The following is a 24,519-nucleotide window of genomic DNA, read 5'->3' on the forward strand; positions in this document are numbered from 1 at the left end:
CTGTTGGTGGTTATACTTCATACAAATTAAATGTTCCCCATGTAGTTATCTTAAATAAGTTATTCTTCGCATTAGGAAATGCTTTATTTATTTGCCATTAAGTTTCCACTCCAGCACTCTTGCCAAAATCTCTGAAGTAGCAAATCCATTAAAAATTTCATCAAGCTTGGTCCTCAAATATTTTTCCAGAGCATCCGGCGACCCCAAACAATTTGGCTTATCTCCTCGGGAATCGCTGGAGAAGATGACACTTTATTTTATGTTATTCCTTATGCAGGGCATGTTTACCTCATGGCAGGCCCCCGACCTGCCCTGCCCAGAACCAAGTAGAAGAAAGCAGTTTTGGCCTGGTTTAAAATGCCTTGCGATCTCAGCATTGCTGTGTCATTTTTTAAGCACGGCAAAATTAGCGCAACGAACTCGCCTGTAAGTATGCTCGTACATACATATTTTGCCTTGTTTACGTGTCGTATGCGTAATGTGCCAAGTTTTCATCTTGCGAGCTGCTTTTCGTAGACGTGCCCTGGCAGGCATTTCGGAGTTGAAAGTTAAGTCGTTTAACCTACATGTGGGCCCAAGTACTTAGCCAGATTTGGTGTCAGCTGTGCCACATTTGCCACCTTCCCACAGCATGTCAGCAATTACATTAAGCATACGCACTGTTTCCCACCAACCCTCCGCAAAAGCAAACTCTGTGATGTTGTTTTCAAATGTTTCCATTTATTGTTTTCCTTTTTTGTTGCCTCTCTAGTTGGTTTAAATTAAGAACTCCCCTTTAATCATTGATTTTTTGTCGGGTTCACAAACAAATATACAATATCTGGTTTGTTTTCCTCCTCTATCTCAAATCATTCGCGTTTTGCCAGGCATTCCAATGAAAAGAGTTTGTATGAAAAAACATGAAAAGCAAATAAATATCGCTTTCAAAATGGAAAATGATTTATGCACTCGAAATAACAACCGATTGATGGTGAAACACAAGAGACAATCAACTTTCCGCTCTGGCTACATTATTTAAATATTCAATACGTTTAATCGAAATTTTCGGTTTTTTTGGCCTGCGACGAACATTGAAATGATATTCTTTCTCAATATATACACATACACATATCATATAGTTGTCAATGAGTGTTTAAATGATTTCACTTAGGTGTAAATTAGAACTAATGATAACATTTTATGTTTTATTTTAAGTACAAGGTTGAGAAGACTCTGAGCTTGGGTAACTTGGGTTGGGTGTATCTGAAACGGACCATATGTGGCTACTAATCGTGCCGCTTTCGCATAGATCTTAATTGACTTGAATGAACGTGTGCTGTGTGAGAATGCAAATTAGTTACAGTTTAGTTCCATCAGCTGCCAAAGGTTGCATTAAGGTTATAGTATTACTTCGTTTTCATATAGTTTTTATACATATACAAAAAATTAATCAGTCTAAGTACATTTTTTGTATGCCCTTCGTGTTGGTTTTTGTTTAGGTAGCGTTTAACTTTGACCCCCCGGGAGCAGTTGATTTGATTTCAAACTAAAGTTAAACTTATTCCACATACATGCAGTTAATATATATATACTCGTATATGTGTAAGGTGTGTCCGAGTGTCCTCTCTCCTCTGTTCAGCAACAAATCAACATGGATAAATCATTACGAGTACACAGTACAGTACACACACAATCCGCATCGCGTTAGGTAGGCAGCCTCCCTTCAACTTGCACATATATCACGACCGATCTGCATTTTCCTCCTCCGGCTTACTTAGTTCAAACCCGGACCTCTTCCTCACGCGTACTTCCCGAAGGACCACCTCTGCGTTCCCAGTGCCGAGTTGCAGTGCTGGGCACTCACGCCCTGCTGACTCTGATCTCGGGAGTCCAGGCATACGTTGATCTTGTAGTGCCGCACTAGACCGCCCTCCCGCATGATCCACCGCTGGTTCTCCGAGTCATCGCAGGCCTTCAGCACCACCTGGGAGCCCCGCGCAAATGTCACCAGGGTCAGGCAGAGGTCGTCGTGCTTGATCTCGCCGCGCTTCGTGAAGGCCCACTCCTGATTGCCGCCCGTGTTGTGGCAAGGGAAAATACCTGAGGGGATTACGGTGAAGGAAAGAAAATATTTATAATTTAAATAAAAATGTTTGTCCTTAGTCCTTAGAAAATCCACTTCAAAGCTGGCAGAATTCCTTGTTTTCCCTCTATGACATTTATTTACTTTTTTCGCCAGCCCAACCTTATTAAACTCAAGTAACATGATGTGGATGGACTCGTACTCACCCACAGTGCCGTCGATTAAGTGGCCCATCGTGTCCAAGCACTCCGTGCTATCCTGCCGGAATTGGCCAACCTCCTGTGGGTCGGGTGCCTGCAGGTCGGGATAGACATTCTCCAGATACCATTTGAAGGGCTTGCAATGCAATTTCTCCTTCAAAGCCAGACGGTCATCAATGCTGAGCGGGGAGGGAGAGGCGATAGGAGAAGGAAAACAATGTGAAATAAATAACTTGGCCAAAGTATTTTCTGCACACGAAGAATTTATGAAAAATTTAGAAATTTATTAAAAAGAATGAAAATTAAACGAAGAGGAATTTAGAAAGTTGTTAGATTAGTTTGGAAAGACCAAAAACAACTTCTAACTTGATAGCCACGGTCAAAATCACAGAAGTATATCGTATTCTCTCAGTGTACTCACTTGCCGAAGGGAATGTTCTTGGCCAGTGGCACGGCGTTGTAGTAATGCTGCTTGTAGTCATCCATCCAAACCTCCGCGGCACGTCGCGTGTTCCGGGCAAAGACGTTGCCGCTACCCCCTGGGAAAGTGTAGGGGTGGCGTTTGCGGAAGACGTGACCCACCCGGCTGCAGGGAATAATTTCCAAGCTGCCGCCACACTGCCACACGCGGAACGAGATCTCCAGATTCTCACCGCCCCACACGTCCATCTTCATGTCGTACTTGCCCAGCTTGTTGAAGTAGGCCTTGTCGATGACGAACAGGCCACCGGCAATCATCGGCGTCCGGATGGCCGTGGTGGGGTCATTGTGGCGCATGGCCCGCTCCGAGGGACTGAGATACTCCCACTTGAAGATCAGGTTCCAGTCGAATCCACCTCGTAAGTCCGCCGAGGCTCCAATGTACTGGAAGTTGTCCATGCTGATCACATCGATCACGGGACAGACCACGCGGGTGGGATCTTCGCGAACGCGATCCAGGAGAGGTTCCAGCCACATCTCGTTGCATTCGACGTGGCTGTCGAGGAAGGTCAGCACACTGCTAACGGCAGCATCTGCTCCCTTGACTCTTGACCTCACTAAGCCTTCGCGCTTGTCGTTGCGGATCACCCGCACCTTGTCGATCTTGGCCAGCTCTAAGCCATCCTCAGCTGGAATGGAAGTTGCAGAAATATTGGTAAGTATCTTAAAGATATTCTGATTTCAGTAACCTGGCTAACTAATCTGATTTCAAAAAGGTAAAACTACTCACGATGATCACTGTAGTCATCTACCAGGACAATTTCCCGAATCAAGTGCTCTGGACTGCGGTTGAGGACACTCACAATGGTACGCAGCAAGGTTGACCGCGCCTCGTTGTGAAAGGTGATGATGACACTCGTCTCGGGGAGATCCTCGCGGTATTTCTTGGTCCGGCACCTGGTTCAATGAGATGGAATCAAACTTTAAATGTGCTTCACTCTACGATGGATTCCTTGTAGCTTACATGGGATTCCTGGTGTCGGGTATATCCCTATTGCTGGGCAGAGCATCGCTGGCCTCCTGGTTGAATCGATTTCTGATGTAGGGATCTTCGCCATTGCGCAGGGCTCCCGCTCGAATGTAGCCTGCCTCGTTGAAGTATTCCACCTCGGTGCCACGACCACTTGGAGCCACCGGTAGTCGGCCTCCAGGACCACCTGTTCCTCCACTGAGACCCTGAATATAAAGAAGAATTCGAAGAAATGTCGGGTAATTATCTTGGGACTTGTTAAACAGGCAATTAGTAGATGTTTCTTATGCTTTCATCTGGCGATAAGAGTACTTAATTATTTCATGTTCCCTTTTTTGGGTTTGGTTTTCAGAAAACAACATTTCTGAAGTGAAGTTTTTATCTTTTGCTGATAGCTTGAAAGTGCAAATGAAATTCCACATCGTAATCCTCACCTGCGATGTCTCCTCCAGAGCCACGATTCCATTCAGCTTGAGGCCGTGGACCGCATTACGCTCAAAGTCCTTCACCGACCCGATTAGAATGACATTGCCACCGGGATCGTCGGCCCCGCTGCCAGCTGCTCCTGCCACCGCTCCCGGCAGCGCTCCTCCACCAGCTTGCGCCCACTGGCGGGCAGTGGAGGCTGCGGCCGCCGAGGAGGAGTCGTCCTGGTACTGCTGCATGGCGGTGGCCACCTCACGAAGCCGCAGCGCTCGATTTTCCACCTAAAAGGACACAGAGCCCACAAGGGGAGACAAGTGTTTTAATTTATTTCTTTAATCTGCGCCACATTGGCGACGTTGACGTCCGTTCGGGGCAATAACTCAACTCAACCGGGACCAATTCCGTAACACTCAGGGAAATACAAAACTTAACAAAAACTTTAAGCATTACATTTATAAACTACCTTAAAAAATCATAAAACCTTTGAGATAAACGAAAACTTTTCTATTAAATAAATAACTTAAAAATGGGGCCTTTTTTTAGACATTTTTATTCTTATGGGTGATGATTTTGCTTAGCAACTTCCTGAAAATTGAATACTATTTAATATTTCGACAGTTTTTCGCAGTGCAAAGAGAATGAAAAGGGTTTGGGTCTCGTGCAGGCTTATGGCAAAGTTTCAACAAAGTTTCAGCTCGAAACACAACAGAACAGAGCTGAAACAAAAGGCAAGGCATTGGGAACAGTTTTCGTGTTTGCTCCGAGATTAATAATCTATAAATTGCAAATGTTGCCAGGAAGTGGGAACCAAAAGCCCAGGCCACGACCACGACCCAGTTTAAACAATGTCCAAGATTCCTCGACGACAGTTCTGCTAAAATAACATGGAAAACCTTTTAGGAGCAAGGCCTGAAACATCCCAGCTCCCAGTGCCGAAACTTGTAAGGTCTTTAAACATTATGAATTATAAATAAAATAAAATGCAACCACCTAAAGTTCATTAAACATTTAAACTAGTCTTTAGTTAGAATGAAGAAGTTCAATTGCTTGGCTTTATTAGCTTTGGCCTTGATAAGAAGCGTCTCCTCCAAGTAAATCACACACCCAGACCTGACAGCTCTCGATAAGCAAACAGAAAATACAACAATGTGTCTGGTTCTTTTAAAAATACAGACAAAGCGAGGACAACAATGTCGCCCAGCAGACACCGAAATAACCTTGAGACCAAGCCCAACATGTAGCACCCCTACCTATAGAAGTGAACAAAATGGATGGCAGTCCTACTTGAGGACATTTTAAGTAAATAATTTATAAGTGCCGAGGCACGAAACATCTCAAATGGAAGAGCTGTCGGGTGAAATCTTGCATATCGAATTAAGCTATGCATAAAGAGCATAAGGGGTAGCTTAGTGTTGAAAGCGCCTTCGAAATTTGTTGCAAAAAGGCAATAGGTTTCGGGCAAACCGATTGGAATGGCAACACACCCACAAAGGCGGCCAACAAAGAGCCAGAAGAAGAGCTTCACTTAAAATTAAAATCACGCATACGCAGCGTGCAACAACGGAAAGTGCCAAAGTCAGCTGAAAAAAGAAATCGCTTTCAATACGCTTGCCACACATAAATCAGAGTTAGACGAGAGCCCGATAAAAGAGCTCCTGACAAAACTCTTGACAAATAGATTCAACGCAAGAGGGCAATTAATAACCGGCCCGGCCAATGGAACCCTCTTTCAGGACCTCCGAAATTGGGTCACTGTTTAGTGGAGTGAAATGATACATTTGTCAACTTAGCCGGGTCACTTGGCCAGAAAAGCAGGAGTGAAAGTCTTTTTCTTGACTATCAGCAGTTGTTTGATACTTTTTCGGTCTATTGATTATGTTGGCTTCGACTGGTAGAGCCTTTCCATGACTGGAACGACAACAAATGGCTTCATCTGATTATTAATTTCAATTTATTAATTAACTTGCAAAGGAACGTTCAAAGAACTCAAATTCAGGGCGTTTGCAATTGGCAATATGGCATCCTGCTGCCAATTCTAGTCCAAAGCCGTTTCAACTTTGCATTACAAACACTGCGAGGCTTCAGGCTGGCAGGAGAATCAAACTGTGACCGCAAAGCCCTTCATAAACAAATCGGATTACGCATACGCAGCGTAAGCACAGGAACCAAGATGCAGGCCTTCCAGCTAAGGCATTGTGGCAGGAGCTCTGCATGGAAGTAAGTAATTGAAATGGTCTCTTAATTAGTTCAATTGTTGAAACTTTAAAGGGAAGACTGCGAACAACGATTGGGCAAACTCAGAATTATAATCATTTCTCAGCTTTCAGAGTTATTTTTATCACAAGATGGCGGGAAATAAAACTGAAAACTTTCCTCTCCGTTTGCAAATTTATATGTCCTTTGGGTACCTCGATTCCCATTGCAGGCCGTATCTATTTATGGCAATCCTCGGGAGAGTAATGTCTGAGAAATTATGCGACTGACGTCAAGGGGAAAACGAAACTTTTTGCCCACTCAAAAGGTCAAAGTCAAGACTCGAAATCATCTACTTCGAGCTCATCAAATTCTAGTTTGCTGCGACTTGTCATTATTAGCTTTTGGCAAAAAACTATCATCAAGTTTGGCGTCGAGCTAAACCAGAGCAACAAGTTGCTATAAATGTTTGTAGTTTTTTGGTCATCTCTGGGTTTATCGCTCGAGTTCAATGTTTCCAGCCAAATTGAGACGGAATGGCAAAGAAAAACAAATTGTTTCGAATTGAGTTCAGAGCCAGTTTATGGCATTGATTGTTTTTCGTTTGAGGTCACAGAGAAAATATGGAAATTTCCAAACGATTTTTATGGCGGTATGGCTTGTCTTTATTTCGCCATTTGCCGTTTTCATGATTTGTGGACTAGGATAATAAACTACAGAAATACAAACTCAATTAAGCCGCAATAAATAACTGGAAGCTTAAAAGGATGGAAGTAATGGGTTTCTTACTAGATTTATATGAGCTATGTCTCGACTTTTTCTATTTTCAAAGACCAGCTGAAAGTAGGAGGCTTTGAGTAAGACTTCATTCTGATGTCAACAAAATCTCTCACAATTTAGCAATTTGTAAGACAAATATTTCCAAATTCAATAAAACCGTTTCCTTTTTGCAATGGCCGATAATTGGAAAACTCAGCAAGTCCAGGAACTGCAGGCGAATTCCTTGATGGAGTCCCAGGAGCTGTCCATACCCGATAGCAAGTCCTCCGAGATGGACTTCCCCGCCGATTTGGTGATCAATGATATATTATCCGAGTCCATCAAATCCGAAGATTCCATTGTCAAGCAGCCATCCCCTCACATCTCCTTCCGAGCTCTGGCCCGTCTGGTTTTGACACTCAAAGGAAGTCCCAAGAAGGAACCAACACATCAATCGGAGAACATTGATTACTGGCGTAACCTTGCCGAATCTCGTGGCGAGGCTAATAAACGTTTTCAGCGGGTCATTGAAATCCAACAGAAGAGGATCGATACCCTAGAGAATGATCTGCGTAACCTGATCACCATGGCCCGCGAGACCCAAAAACTGCTGGCCGAGATCGGAGTCGAGAAGAGGGCCAGCCAAGAACTTGGCCAAGGCGAGACTGCCAACTAGATTTTCCACGATTTCTACTTTCGAACATTCTTTAGAAGCTTTAATAAACCAATAGTTCATGTTTACTTAGTTATGTTTTAAAATGATATTGATTCTGCAAAGAAGTAGAGTACCTTTTGCTAATTAGAGGTTTGTTTTCCATTTTCTAATTAGTGACAATTTTCCGAGTTTTCCCTGTTTTCTTTCACCGCTGTTTTCTTTGCACGATTTTAATTTGCTTCTATAATCTGACGGTGGTGCATGTACTGCTCCCCCGAAATCGCTCAACCTTAACCATTATTTGGTTTTATTTTGCTGTCTGTTTGTTTGGTCGCGAGTGGAGCGGAGATTTCTTTAATCTCGAGTGGGGCTCCGTGTTTTTACCACAGCGCCTGAGTCTGAGTCTGAGTCTGAGTCTGACTCTCTGAACGTGTGCAGTCTTCCAGCTGAATGATTTTCACATCGAAAGAGCTCCTAACTGCATAATTTAGTAATTGGAACGTATCAAATTTAGTTTTCACCCATACAAGAAAATGCCAAGAAACGAGCAGGCGAAACTTTATCACTTATTGCAATCTGTTTCTGGCTCGGCTTTTCCGTTGTTGTTTCTCTTTTAGCATTACAAATCAAAGGCTTTGGGGCGCCACACCCAATATGGGCCACCTCGAACAGCTCCCAAGAACAACAGAATTCAATTAAAAGTCTATGCACGCCATTCGAAACCAAAAATATTGACAAATGCTCCTTCTCCCTGTCGTCGGGCAGAGAAAAAGCCAAAAAACAATGCGCCCATTGAACTCGAACTCGAACCCTGATAAAAATTGTTTATGCCACATGTCATGGGCCCACAGTTCTTGTTTCTCGGCATGTTGGCCAGGCATTTTGGGACACACACAAACAGCCAATGCGGTAGAACTTTATTTTACCAAAAAAAAGGTTTCACTTCATCGGAATAATCAAAATGTTGTCCCAGAAAGCTTCATGGAATATCTTACAGAATATTTTAGTAATCATTTTACACCACTCGCTGTGTTGCCTTTCTTACATATTTTAGAGTACATAAAATTCATTTTTAACAACGTTTTGGTTTATTAGAAAACATTCCCAAGAAACTCAGCTTTCATCAGTTTCACTTTCAGACATTTCCATTATTTTGATTTTTACATTTCGTTGGCACTTCCCTCAAGTATTTAATGATTGATTATAAAACTCTCGACTGCCGTCGGTTAATTTCCTAAAGCACGAAAAGAAAGAAGATCTGTATCTTCTTTTAATGACATTTTGTGGGCCGACACTAGACAAGAGTTTAATGTCAACCAGAAAGCGGCAGACAAAAGGCCGAAACAGATGATGAGTCGATGGCCAGACAAAGTGGATCGGTAAAATCGAGAAAAGTGCCCAACGAGCCGTGAAAGCGGATGGAATCCTCTTGGCAAACAGAAGCATAATTATCTGTTATGTTTGGCCAACACCAGCAATGGATTGACCCAACAAGTTAATGGGAAAACTCGCATGTGCCCCCGTTGGCTCCACACCCCCGAGTTTCTGATTTTGCGATTTTCCGCTGATGGACGATTGTCTGATGTGTGGTGGCAACTGCAGTTGCGTTATGCAACTCTTCTGTGGCATGGAAATTGTCTGCCTTGCCATGCCATGCCAACCAAATTGCGGCCGCATCACCAGCACCAGCAATTCCAAATTGTTTTGGTAGCAAAATTTGTGTGGCATCTTCGTCGTTGTCTCCGCTTCTTTTTTGGATTTATTTTTATTTTTGTTTCTCAGCTGGCTTCCTCATGACAGCAGCTGCAGTTGCGGCCAACAAGTTCCCCTTCGTCTTGCAAAACTCAATTAAATATATATAGTTATTTGCTTTTTGCCCGGCTTTGATCTTCCTTTCTATTTCTGCTAAGGTCAGGCTGTAAATCAGGCGGCAAAACGGGCTTACTTTGTAAAGTTTACTAGGATTATAGGAGGTATAGTATGGTTCCCAATTAAGGAGATTGGCCATCTTCAGTTTTACTGCCCAATTTGGGATTCATATATTTATCATTGCCAACCGAAAAATATTAGTTTTGAAAATGTTATGAGTATTAACATTATTTCTGCCAGTAATACAGCTATAAACATTTTTAGCATCGCTTTCAGTAGTTCCCACTTAATACTGTGTCTAGTTTCGGTCATTTCGGCCTCATATTTAGCCAGGGCCACAAACATTTTGTGGTGCCACCCCGCCCTGGAGCATCGTTTGCAGTTAGTGGTCCATGCAGATGAAGCTGCAATAAATTGCAAGTTGCTGCCGGGCGGCAGCTGTTGCATGTTTGAGGTTTTGGGCCTGTGTGTTTGCGGATGTTTTGCCTCCAAATTGCCACTGTGAGTGACTTTGCCTAACTGCCTAACATTGGCCCAGCCCGCCATAAAACCCACAAGACAAGGGGCTGCTGTTCCTCGGTTGCGACATTAGATCTCTCCATAAAATACATTGAAGTGCTTTGCCTGAATTTGTGGGCTTCGAGTCTGGATCCCCATCAAATGCATTTCGCCACGCCTTCTAGCTTAACCTTTGACACTCCGAAAGAAAGGGGAATATCAATTAAGGCCATTTCGGAAATTAGCCCGAGAAATTCACGCCTTACATCCATTAACGCACTTCATAATCAACTGGTGGCCCCGAATGTGGGTCATCCATCAGAGCGGACTTGAGCCGAAGTCGGACTCGCATATAGATGGCTATGTATAACAAATTGTGGATATTGCTCTGTTCCCTGGCTTTTTCTATTATGTCAGGCCAGTCAGTCGGCTTCTATCTCCGTCTCCGTCTCCGTCTCCGTCTCCGTTTGATTGTTTTCCATTTGGTCTGGCTGAATGTGAATGGGTGACTCATGGCCATGTAGACTTTTCAATGATTAAGCGCAATTGGGAGTCCGGCAGCTGGTAACGCCCTCGAAAGAAGGCAGATAAAGAAGATATGTGGATAGGCACAGTGGGTCATTTATCAATATTTAGATATATCTATATATCAGGAGTGTTTATGGGAAGAAACATACTAACAATACTAGCTAACATATTCCTAACTTTTCAAGGAGTTTCAGGGCAGTGTGCGATCTGAGAGGTCGGCAGATGTCATCAGTCAGGCTAGAGTGAGCTCACCATGGCCCGTTGTGGGATACACAATCGCAGCAAAGAGATACATCCGAGACAGCCCAACAATCAGTTGATGGATGCACTGTTTGCAGAGGGTGGCCGGGCGGACAAATTGCCAGAAGCTGGTGACAATCGGAGCAAAAACAAAAAACTGTATATAGATGGAAAATAGAAACGACAAATGCGGAGTCATGTTAATGTAGAGACTTTTATCTAGTCTCTGGTTGCAGTACATTTGTATCTCTTTTGGTCTGCTGGAAACTATTTGCTTGGGGTGAAACTAATGCAAAATGTAGATGACCTCAAAACCATCGGTCGTGGTCATTGCGGCATTTATTTATTTGCACTCCAAATTGCTGTTCATTCGTTTCAGCCGGCAATGTTTTAATTAGTTTATTAGCAACGTCCATCCGGCTAAATATTTAACCGCATTTCAATAAATGAGCCAGCAGCCAATCACGATAATCAAGCGGACTAAACATCGAAACTGTCGCATTGCCGTGCCAGAGATTTATTCGCCGATCAATGTGCGATAGTTTATAATTTATAATTTATAATTTTCATTTAAGCATCTCTTAAATCTTGTTAAATGCCAAACATTGAAAGTTTTAATTACGCGTTAGCCAAATTGCAGTAGTGGAGGGGCGGCTTGGTCTATTTTAATTTATTTTTAAAAACAATCACCGCTTAGTGTTCGATGTTTGCCCTTTACTTGTAATCCAAACAAAGGCAGTAAAAAACCAACATCTTCGACTGTGGGCCATAAAAAAGGAGAAGCCAAAGGAGGAGGTGAATGCCACCGCTTAAGTGGCTGAAAATGCCCGAAAATCGCCGAGTAAAAAGCCAAGACGGGGAAGCCAGGAAAGAGACCCCATCAGGCATTTTTGGTATTCAGTTGGCTAATAGGAGATAAAATAAAACGAACGGCTGCCTGGCCGACAATTGGAGACAGTATTACATGCATTTGAATTGTCTTCGGGTCTGGTTGGACTTTCTCGACTTGTTCAATTGTCTGGCTTTGCCGTTCCAGTCCGTACTTTCACTTGCCTGGGCTTAAAGCCGCATTTAAATGATCATCTTTAAATTGACATTTAAATGTATTTCGGATCATGAGTCACGAAAGAAGCTCTCTTTCGGAATTAAAATGTCAAAGTGGTTTTGTAGATGAATTTAAATGAAGAAGAAAGCCGCTTGATGATTATGTAGTTATCGGAAATTAAGCGAAATTAGATAGGGTTCCTCTTTTTCCCCTCTGTTTTAGTTTTTTTTAAGCTATTTCCTTAATTTAAGCTTAATTTTGGGATCATCTGAAGGTCATAACATCTTCATAGCCCAGAAATGGGTGACCCACATTAAAAAGGCATCCGTCTCATCCATCATTCCCACGCCCCTCCATCTTCTTGTCGTTTCCCAACTCCAGCATCTGCCCCTTATTAAATAATAATTATTTAATACCCAAAAAAACAAAAAAGCTGCATTTTTGTTTGGCCGTGTTTGTTTGTGTAATCGCCGGCAAGTGGCACTTAACTTAAAGTGTTGTTATTTCTGTCTTTGTTTTCCCTTTCGACGGCTTGTGGGCGCCACCGGACTCCCTCATCATGCGCGTTGTTAACTGGTTGTTACTTTGTTTGCGGCCCCTCTCCTTTCGCTGGCCTAACTTAATGAACTTGAACTTTATGACGCAAAACACGTTAAGTTGACGAGTGTTGGGCAAACATGGCATACAGTATATGTGCATGTATCTCTTGGCGCTTTATGCTTATTTCTGTAACATTACTTTCGAGTTAAGTGATGATGTTGGGTCTTTGGAGATACATGGGGTTTGCGGGTCAGTTGGCCAACTGGGTAAAGGTTAACCATTAGTGGTTTAAGCATCTTGTTTAGTGCTTGGGGATCAGCACTTGTCAAGACCTCGTGATTTACCAAAGACCTTTGCAAAGATCACTTTATGTGTCATCGATTCCCTACAGGCATCCACATCTGCTCTACTCCATTGACAAGCTTTTTTATTGCTAGTTTAAAGTTCATCGTGGCCCAGCTTCCATTATCCAACTTCTACAAAAGAAATCACTTCCCTGGCCACATTTATCATTGTTATTCCGTTTTTGGGAGTCTGCTGCTGGCCGCAATAGGAAGCAGTCCAAGCAAGTTGTAAAATCACAATAAAAATCAGCCCAACGAAATTGAAAGTGGCCCGGAGGCAACTACCGAAAGTATTGGCGAAGGCGATGACCGGTTTTTAAACAGAGAAAAAAGTGTTAAGAAACCAAAAGGTAACAAAAGGTAAGTTATTGTTAGAGACATTCTTTAATAACTGATAATAAAGTTTAAGATTTGTGCAGACATTAAGTTACATAAATAAGATTACAAACTTAATAAAAAATCTAAAAATAAATCATGCGTGTGATCCAGCCGTCAAAGCCATACCTGTTTACTGTAAACTTACAAAATGAAGTAATATGAAATAGGATACATTTCTCTCTGTGCAAATCGAGACCAGCCAATAAGCGAATGAGGTGGATGAGGCCATAAGCGAAACCAGACGACCTTGTCTCGATGCGTTGGGTTGCGGTTAAGTTACGCAATGGACGAGAGCAAAAAGAAGGCGGGAGAAGCGGCTACACTTGCCAAAGAAGCTGCGGTCTTAGCCGCCCAGGCAACCAAGACTAAGGCGGTCGACACCGCTGGAGCGGCCAAGACGAAGGCGGGGGAAGCTGCACACACTGCCAAAGAAAAGGCGGGGACAGCTGCTTCTGCTGCCAAGGAAAAAGCAGGGACGGCTGCTTCTGCTGCCAAGGAAAAGGCAGGGACGGCTGCTTCTGCTGCCAAGGAAAAGGCAGAGACAGCTGCTAGTGCTGCCAAAGAAAAGGCATCACATGCTGCAGTTGCAGTCAAAGAGACGGTATCGAATGCTGCCATTGCAGTCAAGGAGAAGGCATCGAATGCTGCCATTGCAGTCAAGGAGAAGGCATCGAATGCTGCCATTGCAGTGAAGCAGAAAGTTGTGGATGCAGCAGAATACACCAAAGAAAAGGCCACTACAGCGGCATCGGCCACTAAGGAAAAGTCCAGTGCAGCTGCCGATGTTGTTAAGGCAAAGGCATCGTCCACAGCGATCGCTGCCAAGGAAACAGTGGCATCAGCAGCAGTTGCAGCCAAAGACACGGCAGCCGCAGCCAAGGATAGGGTTGCCACTGCAGCAGCCACGGCGAAATCAAAAGTTACCAAGCCCAAGGAGGAGCCGGAGTTGCCATAACAGCAGCAATATGTGTGGCAGGAAGGTGCTTCCTAAAATAACAGTATCAACAGAAGCCGCAACATAATAAACCACATTTCAGCATGAATAGCTGCAGAACAACAGCAACAGCAGCGGCAACATTCCGCCTTTAAATCAGCGGTCACAGCAGCAACATCAGCAAGCACGGCAGCAACATGAACATCCCCCGCAGCAACACAACAGCAGCGGCAGATGGTCCGATGAAAAACAAGGCGGCCTGAGGCAAATTGAGAAGCAGATAACCGGTTAGGGCATTCAAAAATTTTAAATCCACAGCCGGTTGAGCGAGAAGATTGTCATTTGGGCCTACTGTGACCTCTACTCCGGAGGAACCCCCTTTGGCCAGCCACTCCCCTCATTATCCCTCTTTCTCTCTAACTTTTCGACCCCAAATTAGCCAAACAAAATCAAAAGTCAAGCCTGTCTGTAGATAGACATCGTTAATTATTCATAGTAAATCAAAGCGTTCACCAAATGCCAAAGAAGCAACTAAACTTTGTAAATCCAACTGGCGGCTGAGAGGTTCTTCTTCTTTTACATTTGTTGTCATTGACGGCCGAAACTTAAAAAGTCCAGCCAGACAAGTTTTCTGATAAAATGCTAATTTGTCAGGGGCCAAGATGCCTGTCATAAGGTGACGAGGGGAAATTAATTGGTACATGGGCTTTGGAGAAGGTCTAAGAAATGTGTTTCTGTGATAAATATTAGATTTGTGAAAGTAGTTCTGCTTAGATTACTCAGAACAATTAAGAGATCTCTATTAAAACTCTTCCAAATAAGACTAAATTCAGCTTTTGTCTCACTTTAATTGTCCACCATTTGAAACCAGTTTAATTGCCAAGCTCGATCATCGCTTCTATCGAACTTAATTGAAATTAATTTCGAGCTTTTTCAAGAGCAAATGACTTTTTTGCCGTATCTTTGGCATTCTCTGGCAGTGAGTTTTTTATCCCCATCTGCGGGTAATGCGTTGTGGATTGTCAACCAGAGCGTAACTTGCCCTGTCACGCAGATTTTAAGTTTGCTTTTTTGTCTACGGATTCTGTGTTTTTTGTACATAGACTTGTGTTTTTTATGGTCCACTTTGATATGCAGGGCTATAAATCGAATTCATGAGGCGTTAAGGTCTTCGAAAGTATTTTAGTTTGAACTTGAAATATTTATAACACATTTCGGCACTTTTTGCCCCTTTTTTTGGCAAGGCCATAAAAGTTAAATGGCAGTTTTCTGTAATAGATTTTTGCAGCGTTGCATGTGCGAAAATCGAAGAGCCAACTGCTGAGCAAAGTTTGTGCCTGAATTTGCATTTGTGATGGCTTCATTTGCATGTGGAACATCTTCGAGTGTCAGGCCGAGGGAAATTATGGATGTGTACTGCTGTTACAAGCGAAATTTAAACTTAAAGAGATTTATTTTTAGTTTCAAACATACACTTTTCTTACTGTTCTTCATTTAAATCCCTTAAAAACATGGCCAAAAGCTGTCGTGACCCCAGACGAAAGCGGAAAACTTTGGCAACAAAAGAGAAAGTTTAATTTTAAACTCTATTTTGAGAAGCTGCGGGAATTCCAAATGGTTAACCAAAGTAATTAACGCACAAAAAGAAAGAAGACAAACAAAAGAGGCGAAAACTAATCAATCGGTTATGTAACCAACGCCCCGCTGCTAACAATTAAAGTAAATTAAATGTGTGATTGACTTGTGTGCAGGTTTTTGTGATTATTTTTCCATTCAAAATCATTTGCCGCTCTCGTTTCGGATGGGCCATGATGGGGCAGAAAACTTGGATATGCTTTTTATGAATGAAATGTCATTGAATGGCAAGACTTGGGAGGCCAGATGTAAGCCATCGATCGGATGGCTCTCAAAGTGGATGAGAAACTGGTTATGGGTATAGCGAGCTAAAGATAGACTTTAATTATGCCCGAAATTTCATTGCCATCATGGCACTTGACATATTTAAAGATTAAGTGGCTTACATATAGCAAAGATATTTATAAAATATTATCAAAAATACACTGATAACTGGCACGTATTCCTCGTTCTCCACCCACTTAATTTGTCGCAGATCCTTAACTAGAAAACCCAAAAACTTGAGGATTTCTTTTTATAAATATTTGCCATTAAAAACAGCCGTAATCAATCTTCCGATAATGTCAAATTCTGCACACTCAACAGATCATCAAACAAGCTTAATCTTATCAACAAAGTTTGCGGCCTTAATACAGCTGGTTAACAAAATAACTAAATGATTAAAGGTGGTTATCAGAAGTGGAAAATACTACCAACGAAAGTAGTAAAAATTATTAAAAAACCAATGGCCAGGAGTCCACAGAGTGAGTTGCATTTCCTGCATTTCGTTTGCAGAGCAAAAAAGGAAAATAAATCAAGTTTACATGAAAAATTATTTCGGAACGGCGGGGCAAAGAAGATGATTGCTATGGGAGAAGCTGTTCCAGAGGGGGGAAAGGCGAGGACCAAAAGTGGCTGGAGCTTCGCTTTTGACCACGACTCTGGTGTGGTTGATGATGATGGCCATGATGGTGATGTCGAAGCGGGAGCCTGAGGAAATATATGTGCGTATTTGCACCATAATCGGCTTCATTTGTGCAGATTTTCGATTCAGCTTTTAAACACTCTGCTTTTCTGCAGCCTTTTCCATAATTAACTTTTCCTCAATTGAAAAATCATTTTAAGGGATCAAAAGTGTAATTAAAAGAGCTTTAATTAATTATTTTCTCACTTATTGCATTGGCAAGAGTTACAGTTAAATTAAACTCTATTTCCATTTCAACATCAGTCTCAAAAAAGCTTTTAAAATATTTTTTAACCAGTTTGTCTTCGCTTTTTTTAATATTTTTTGGTTTCTGCTCAGTGGCTTGGCTTTTTAATGGCACATTTTTTATTTTTGCGGATAACAGAAAGGCCATGAATGCCAGAACATCTCTCAAAGTGGTCAATAAATTTAAAGTATTTTTTATTTAACACATTTAAAGCTTCTGAAAAAAAGTGACTGCCAGCGAGGTTTTTTGCCATCCGCAGACCTTGTTTTATTTGTTTTAGCGAACATGTAATGTACCTCCCCCCCCTCCATCCCCATCGGTAAAAAGTAAAAAATATATTTGAAATTGCTGAAATAAATTGACATTTCGCCTCATGTGAGGGTGAATTTCCTTCCGTGTCGTGCAGGAAAATATTTGTTTTCTCTGCAGAAAACACAATCGAAACTGCCGCTGCTCTTGCTGGCTGGATAAAAAAGCAAACACAAGGAACCAAATTCAATTGAAGTTCGGTGAGGGGGTGGGACGGGGCAAATACAATCTAAAACCACATAATAAAGTTAGTATAAATTCTAGCTATAAGTGGGATAAGCTACGAGTGGAATTTGTAGAAAACAAATTGTTTTTCTAATGGAATATTTTAAAGGTGCAAGGAAACTTTGTGTTCCTTGACCCAAATGATATGTGAAGGGTTGTTAGCCATAAAGATAATATTAATGGTGGTACTTTATGGCCTATTATTTTCTGCACTAAAAAGCCAACTTCTGATAGGAAGACCCCCACAAAAGTATCTTTTTGCAGGCCAAAACTGTCACAATTTCCCTGACAAATAGTCCCAGAATGCTAACAACGAGTGTATGACTTTGTTATATGACTGCCGACTGACAAGCCAAAAAAAAAAGTTAATTAAAACTTGTAAAGTAAGCGACAAAAATACAGGTGGGCAAGGGCTCGTGGTGGTGGCACCTGGCTAATTACGGGGGTGTGAACGGGAAGGGGAAAAGAAAAAGAGAAAACAATGGGTTATCAACTTGGTGGCATGCCATATACGGTGGCAATCCAATGATTACTATGCAGGGCGGCATACGCAATGCCATCATCGAGGTGTAGTTGGCAGAGATAAAAGATAATGATGACTCAGACGGAAGAGGAAGGATCCGCTTTCAGTCGGAGTACGCTTTTTGGCAGCTATTTGGCATGGCCCGAAAGGTAAGCTGAAAAAGTGCTGCCATGATGGGGAGTGTAGTCAAAGTGGTAGTGGAGTAGGGGGTAGTAGTTGCAGAGTTTGAAGATAAGAACAAATGAGATAAAGTAGGGACTGCTTATGATTAACCTATATACTTATATATAAATACCATAAAGGTAAGTGGATATCCTACCTACAGTATCTCTAGTAAAGTATCTTTAAGTTCTTCAGACTCACCTTCTCCGTACTGGACTGGAAGTAGTAGACCATCACGAACATCCAGATGATGCTCACGAAGACGATCAGTTTGATGTTGCGACGCATTCTGAAGCAGTTTTAGTTATTTGTTTAACTCCTAAGTGGGTTGAGGACGTATCACTGCGATTTCGATATTATTTATTTACTTTTTGGTGCGGTTGATTTGGCAAATGATTATGCGGCTTTCACTGCAGGCAGAACAAAAGCATTGAGGTGAGTGTAAACAATATTTAAATTTAATTTTCGTATCTGTTTCAATTGTGCTTTCATTCTATTTGTGTTTTTGTTTTTGCTTTGCACTATTTTCCATCATTTCCATCTTCCACTCCGATCCATTCGATTTAATTGTGTTTGCGTTTTAATTGTCCGACTCTGTTCGGCTTAATTCGATTGGATTTAATTAGGCCTGTTCATGAATGCAAGCCGATTATCTGGAGCTTTAAATGGTTTTGGCATTTAATTCTCTTCTTTTCACGAAATAAACTGCCCGCAGGGACTTTCTCGCCAATGTTTATTTAAAGTTATTGAGAGCAATTAAAGGAGTGAATGCATATAAACTGTATCGAAATTAAAATAAACAAACTTCTGAAATGTTAATTAAATTTAAAAAGTGACAAAGACCCTGAAATATTCAGTTTATAAACAGAAGTATGTTTGCCCTATTTATCTAATCCAAGGGGCTTTATCAGTGGGGGAAACCTCAGACACCGATAAGACTACCCACAACCTCACAGCTAAGTAAAAGGTATTTTCCCACTTTTAACCATTCTTAGGGCCTCCAAAATTACACCACACACACTTTTAGTAGCTGCTAATTAAACACTCCTCCTAAGCCCAAAAACGGTAACGTTTTATTGTGATTTATTTCTGGTCAGACGCTGGGAAAAGGGAAAGTGAACCGCAGCTGTTGGCCAACTTGATTTAAGCGTTTTTCAATTGGGTCCCAGACCGCGTTCAAGCATTACGCATACGCAGCATGTTACCCTCGCCGAGATAAGATTACAGTTCACTTCTTCTCCCATTTATGGTAATGTTTTTGTTTTTGTTTTTGGCCTATAGCCTGTAAATCACAAGAATAGACCACAATTGACCGCTGTCTCTTCACGAGCATTATCGTTATTGTTTTATCGCTCTGCCATTCGCCATTCACTTGTTCTCATTATATTGCATTTACCGTTTTGTCGATTATAACGACTGTTGCTAACACGACTCTTTTGGATTTCAGACGCTGCCCGTGGCAGCCGCGCTTTGCCACCAAACACCAAAAAAAGCGCCGACTTTTGGCTCGTTTTTGGGGCCTGGCTAAGACGGAATCGGAGACGAGACACGCGGCAAACGGCGTCGCATCGACAAATGGCCAAAAAGCGCAGCGGTCGCCTATATTTTATGCTGCCGATTCCAATTGGGTGTCAGCCGTATAAGAGTTGCGTTCGAGGCGACTCTAGCAGCGAGCCTCGAACATCGAACATCGAACAGCGAACATCGAACCTGCAACCTGCTCCAAGCCCATCTTCTATATCTTCGCTGACTTGATTAAATTACTACTTTTGTTTTTGTTTGGCTAGAAGAGGGCTTTTGCCAGCCAAGTTTGAGACAGCTTTCGCAATGTTTTACACAGTGGGAAATGGATTTTTAAGCAATTCTAATATGAAGAGATTTTTATAATATCAAGTCGATAGAATATAAATTGCTTGCTTGTGCTTAAACAACAAACCTCTTAAAAGAGTAAAGAAAGATCATTCTACTACCTTAGAAGTTGATTGCATTTCTCTAAGTGTACTTCTCTAACTCGAAAAGATGTAAAGTTGATCGAGAGCTTGCAGAGTACGCGGTCTGCGGTTTGTTTCAGTTTTATGAATTTAAATTAGCACTCTTTGACTAGCAAGTGTTTGCTTGTTCTGCATTAATCCACCAATTTATAATGCTTTCACACAAAATACTTTAGCATTTTCTTCTTTGATGCACTTTCCATCCGCATTAGGTTGTTCTGCATAGGAAAAGTCCTTGAGATGAAACCAATACAATACATAGAAAATGTTTAATACTCCTTTAGTATTACAATTATTTTCCTCTTTATGATATATTGATTTCATGGGGCAATAAACAACAGCATAAACTAAACCTAATATAAATATTGAAGGGAAAGGGATCCTATCTAAACGCTTATACAAATTTTATAAATAAACAAAGTTTATTAATATTAACTTCACCAGTTTGAAATTAATATTTTACAGCAGAGCCTTTATTTCTATTTGCATTTTGATATCATTTACATCTATTAATATTTCAAAAGTTTTTATTGGGTTTTGGTTTTTGCGTTGGCTTTGGCATAAATAAAATATTTACCAAACTGCAATTTATGGCCGTGGGCCGTGCTTACTTTTTGCCTGATTTGCATTAAGCGAAGTTTAATTTTATATCTGTTTTACGCTTTTAATGCAATCCCTCGGTTTGGATTTTTAAATACGTCTAATGAAATATGCATTCAAATTGCAAGAACAAATTAAATTATGCAGATTTGAAAGTTTTCCCGGCAACAATGGTCAGTTGCCTTCTGCTTTCCCGTCCTCCTCTCCGCAGTGGCTGTAAAAAATATGTGCTTTATTTATAAATAGCGTATGTGGGCCAATCCAAAAAGGGATACTGAAGAGCAGGAAGGATGGACAAGTGGTATCCATCCAGTTCCACTTTCCCCGCACCCGCTCAGCCCACTTAAATTGGCTTAAAAACTCAACGAGCAGGCAACAAAGTCATGAATATGCACACATTCATCGGTGTAGGTGGGAAGGAGGAAAAGGGGAGGGAAACAAGACAGCCAACTGAAGAATTCTCGAATAATTACACAAACACAAATGCACTTGGAATCATACACACATACATACACGCAAGCAAAGCGAAAATTCGTTTGGCTGTGTGCGTGCGGGTTTTCCATTAGGCGTAATTAGAGCATTTAGCATCGGGGAAAAAGTTAAGAAAAGCCAACAGCAGAAACTGACAGATTGGGTTGCATATGTATGCGGCACTCAGATACCGTTAGCCCAAGTTGCATGCCACACAAAGATACACTTGTATTTGCACACACGCATCATTGCTCTTCTACCACTCAGACAATTAACTTAAAGTTGGCAAAAGTTGCAGACGGCAGCTGTGCTGGCTGCCATTTCCTTGGGATCTAGTTCATAAGCTTGCTTATTTATGTTTTCTCAAATTAGAAATTAGTTCGAGAACTTACTTCGAAATTGAGTATTCTAAAACTGTTTTAAACCAAACAATTCTATTTAGTAAGCTTCCGAAATAACGTATACGACATGTAGTACAACATTTTGAATTTGTTCCTAATGACAGCCTGATATAAATATTTTTGGATATAAATTAGAATATTGTTGAATGTTCTAAGGAAACAGCTTAATAAAATGCATCTTCAAGTGTCTTAGGAACCAGTTCCAAGTGCCTGCAGCCAGCAATTTGTGTATTTCCCAGCCACATCCACATCCTTGTCTCGAATCGACTTTCAGTTCAAGTACGATAATTAAAAGTTGGCTAAATGTTGCATGAGTTGCAGGTTCCTTGAGATGGGGCTCCAAAGCCCACACCCCGCCCCTTTTGCCACACTTTTAGCTACTGATTCTGGTCCTTTTGCTCCTTCTTCGTTTTTATGGCTGCCTGGCCACATCCATTTGATTGCACACCATTTGCCACTTGCCACTGCTGAGTGTCTGTGTGTATGTGTGTGTGTGTGGGGGGGAGTCTCACCTCAGTGAGGAAGGCAGCCGAGTCTCAACTGCATTGCACATTTAACTGTCATCTCGTTTCCTTCAGTCGATATGTGAGTGGGTGCACTTAGATAATCATAATGTTTAAGTTGGAGAAATATAGAATATATTATAAGGGGAAGCTGATTTTTTAGGGGTCGCAAAAGGATGAACTTTTCCAGCTAACTATTTTTTAAAGTAAACAAAAATAAGTACACTTTTTCATTGAGAATGTAGTATATACAACTTACAACCTGTTTCCCTCAGTGCATCTCTTCTTAAATCCTTTTTTTCACCACCCATCTCCCTCTTACGGAAATCAAAGTGTAAATGTATTTTGTCAAATGCTGGCGCAAAAGTTTCCTGTTCTCGCTGTCAGCTTCCTTTCTGCTATCGCCCCACCCCTTGGCATCTTGCCATCCTGCGGAAATGTTGAAAATATTGCAAGAAGGCGTGTTGCTGCCGCAAATTAATGCATAATTGCATTAGTCACTTCATTTGTGGCAAGTGCTGCAGGAAGTCTTGCTTGCAACCGCCGAAATTCGTTGCAATTTATATCAAGTGGATGGGTTGGGGTGGAGAACATGAAATGGAAATGGTGAAAACAGGTGGAAATCTAAGGGGAAGCGTGGGTGGGTGCCTCATGTCCTTAAGTCTGATAACTGGCATTAAGTCATGTGTTATCATATGGGCGGGCAGAAGGAGATTTATTGCGCTTTGAAAAGGACTCAAGTATGAGGTGGCTGTGATAAAAGCGTTTCCTGATTATAATAGGCAGAGCAATGCAAATGGTTTCCACTTGAGCTTAGAATTTTGAATTTCCAAGGATTAGTGTAAGCTGATTAGTGAGTTTGCTGAAAACAATGCTTGGATTAAGCTCTTCATAATAAAATAAGGATATTTCTGTCTTTTCTATCTGACTTTGAAGGGGGTGCAGATTATAATGTACCTGAATAATCTTCAATGTAAAACTATGTAGCTGGATGTTTATTAATGGATACAGTATAAGTTACATCTTTTGATAAATTTGCCTGCTAAATAAATATGATATGTTAGAGAGAGGGAGCAGAATTAGCTTTTGTCAAAAAAAGTAACAATATTTTCTAAAAAAAACTTTAAGTAAAGATAATTCAGAAGTGAGAAAGTTTTAAATTGTACTTAAAGGACTTCTAATATTTTTGTTTGGGCGTACTCTCTTGTTCTCTTTGAGTTTGTTGCACTCAAAAGCCGGCCTTGGTTCTCGCTCTCTTGGACTCTCTCAATGCAGCCAGCTTTCGGAATGGTAAGGGTGGCACTCTCCCGCGATTAACGATGGTCAAACTTTAGGTGGGTAACCCTGGCTCTCTCGCTCACACTCTCTCTCTCTTTGTCAATTTCCCATGGGGCTTCATAACAAACTATCCATCAGCTGCTCCATACATACGTCAAAATACACATACATATATATACATATATAGTAAGAAGCAGCGTTGTTTTTGCTTTCGGCACGCGCCTCTTTCGACTTTGTTTGCCTGCCTTCGATTTTTAACAAACAAACGACAGAAATGCCAAATGCAGAATGCTAATGGCAAATGCAATCGCAAACACAAACGCAAACACAAACAAATGCAAATGCCTTAACATTGATTAGTTGCAGTTTTGCTTACACTGAAAATGCGATGTGAACACGGTCTTTTATCACTTCTTTTATGAGTTATGGACTTATGGTTTCTGATTATTGCTTGCGCTTTTCACATGACTTTTGCTGGTTTTAAATGCACTTTGGTGATTCGGTGTTGGCTAGATTATTCGTACAAGGCGTGTGTACAAAAATATACGCTTAGCTATTTGTAATTTGTTAACATCGGGTTATTTAATTTAATTTAATAATTAATCATTTGTTTGGTTGCTGCAACGCGGCGACTTTCGTTTCCCGTTTCGTTCGACAGACTGAACTTTTTTGTCCCGTTGTCTGTTTTGTGTCTCTTTTTCGGGTTGTTTTCCTCCCCTCTTTCGCTGTTTCTTTTTGTTGTGCCTTTTTTTTTTGGATGAAGTAACTTTTCTTCTTCTTTTTGTCGCGCATTTCCGTATTTTGTTACCCTTTAGCTTCCTTCTCTTTGGGTTTGACTCTCTCTCTCTCAGTTCTTGGGGGTGGCTTTTAACGGGGAGAGAACTTTCTCGCTCTTTGCTTCTCAACTCATTTGCGCATGCGCAAACCTTTATTTTGGTATTTTTTAAATGCAAATACCGTTGCAAGTAGATTTGCAGGGTTTGTCAAGTTGAGAAGCATTTCATTAAAAAAGAAAGTTGAAACTGAAAAATCATTTTGTCAACTTAAAAATAAATAATATTGATAATAATATTGGTATTAAAATGTACAACAGTCCAACCAATGAAAATA

General features: G+C 41.4%; 2 protein-coding genes and 1 long non-coding RNA gene across 5 annotated transcripts; 2 read left to right on the top strand and 1 right to left on the bottom strand.

The window, feature by feature from the left end:
* Window positions 1–700: 700 nt before the first annotated feature.
* LOC108110926 (polypeptide N-acetylgalactosaminyltransferase 2) lies at window positions 701–24,078 on the bottom strand. Of its 3 annotated transcripts, none has more exons than XM_017220205.2 (8): window positions 23,786–24,078; window positions 18,367–18,575; window positions 4,147–4,419; window positions 3,707–3,918; window positions 3,473–3,639; window positions 2,684–3,371; window positions 2,269–2,441; window positions 701–2,079 (listed from the first exon to the last, which is right to left on the bottom strand). In XM_017220205.2, exons 2-8 carry the CDS (start codon window positions 18,451–18,453, stop codon window positions 1,778–1,780), a joined length of 1,902 nt encoding a protein of 633 aa, XP_017075694.2. In that variant the 5' UTR covers window positions 18,454–18,575; window positions 23,786–24,078; the 3' UTR covers window positions 701–1,777. The 3 variants fall into 3 exon arrangements, with proteins under 3 accessions (XP_017075694.2, XP_017075695.2, XP_017075696.2); XM_017220206.2 differs by lacking the exon at window positions 23,786–24,078 and adding an exon at window positions 19,562–19,725; XM_017220207.2 differs by lacking the exon at window positions 23,786–24,078 and having other exon boundaries at window positions 18,367–19,397.
* Window positions 7,144–7,831, top strand: LOC108110928. The gene has a single exon (XM_017220209.2). The coding sequence runs from the start codon at window positions 7,284–7,286 to the stop codon at window positions 7,764–7,766; it is 483 nt and encodes a 160-aa protein (XP_017075698.2). The 5' UTR covers window positions 7,144–7,283; the 3' UTR covers window positions 7,767–7,831.
* LOC108110929 lies at window positions 10,584–11,118 on the top strand. Its single transcript, XR_001772579.2, has 2 exons — window positions 10,584–10,725; window positions 10,826–11,118. It is a non-coding gene; the product is annotated as an uncharacterized LOC108110929 (long non-coding RNA).
* Window positions 24,079–24,519: the final 441 nt, after the last annotated feature.

Source organism: Drosophila eugracilis, unplaced genomic scaffold (genome assembly GCF_018153835.1).
Source record: "Drosophila eugracilis isolate 14026-0451.02 unplaced genomic scaffold, ASM1815383v1 contig_2152, whole genome shotgun sequence".
Lineage (NCBI taxonomy): Eukaryota > Metazoa > Arthropoda > Insecta > Diptera > Drosophilidae > Drosophila > Drosophila eugracilis.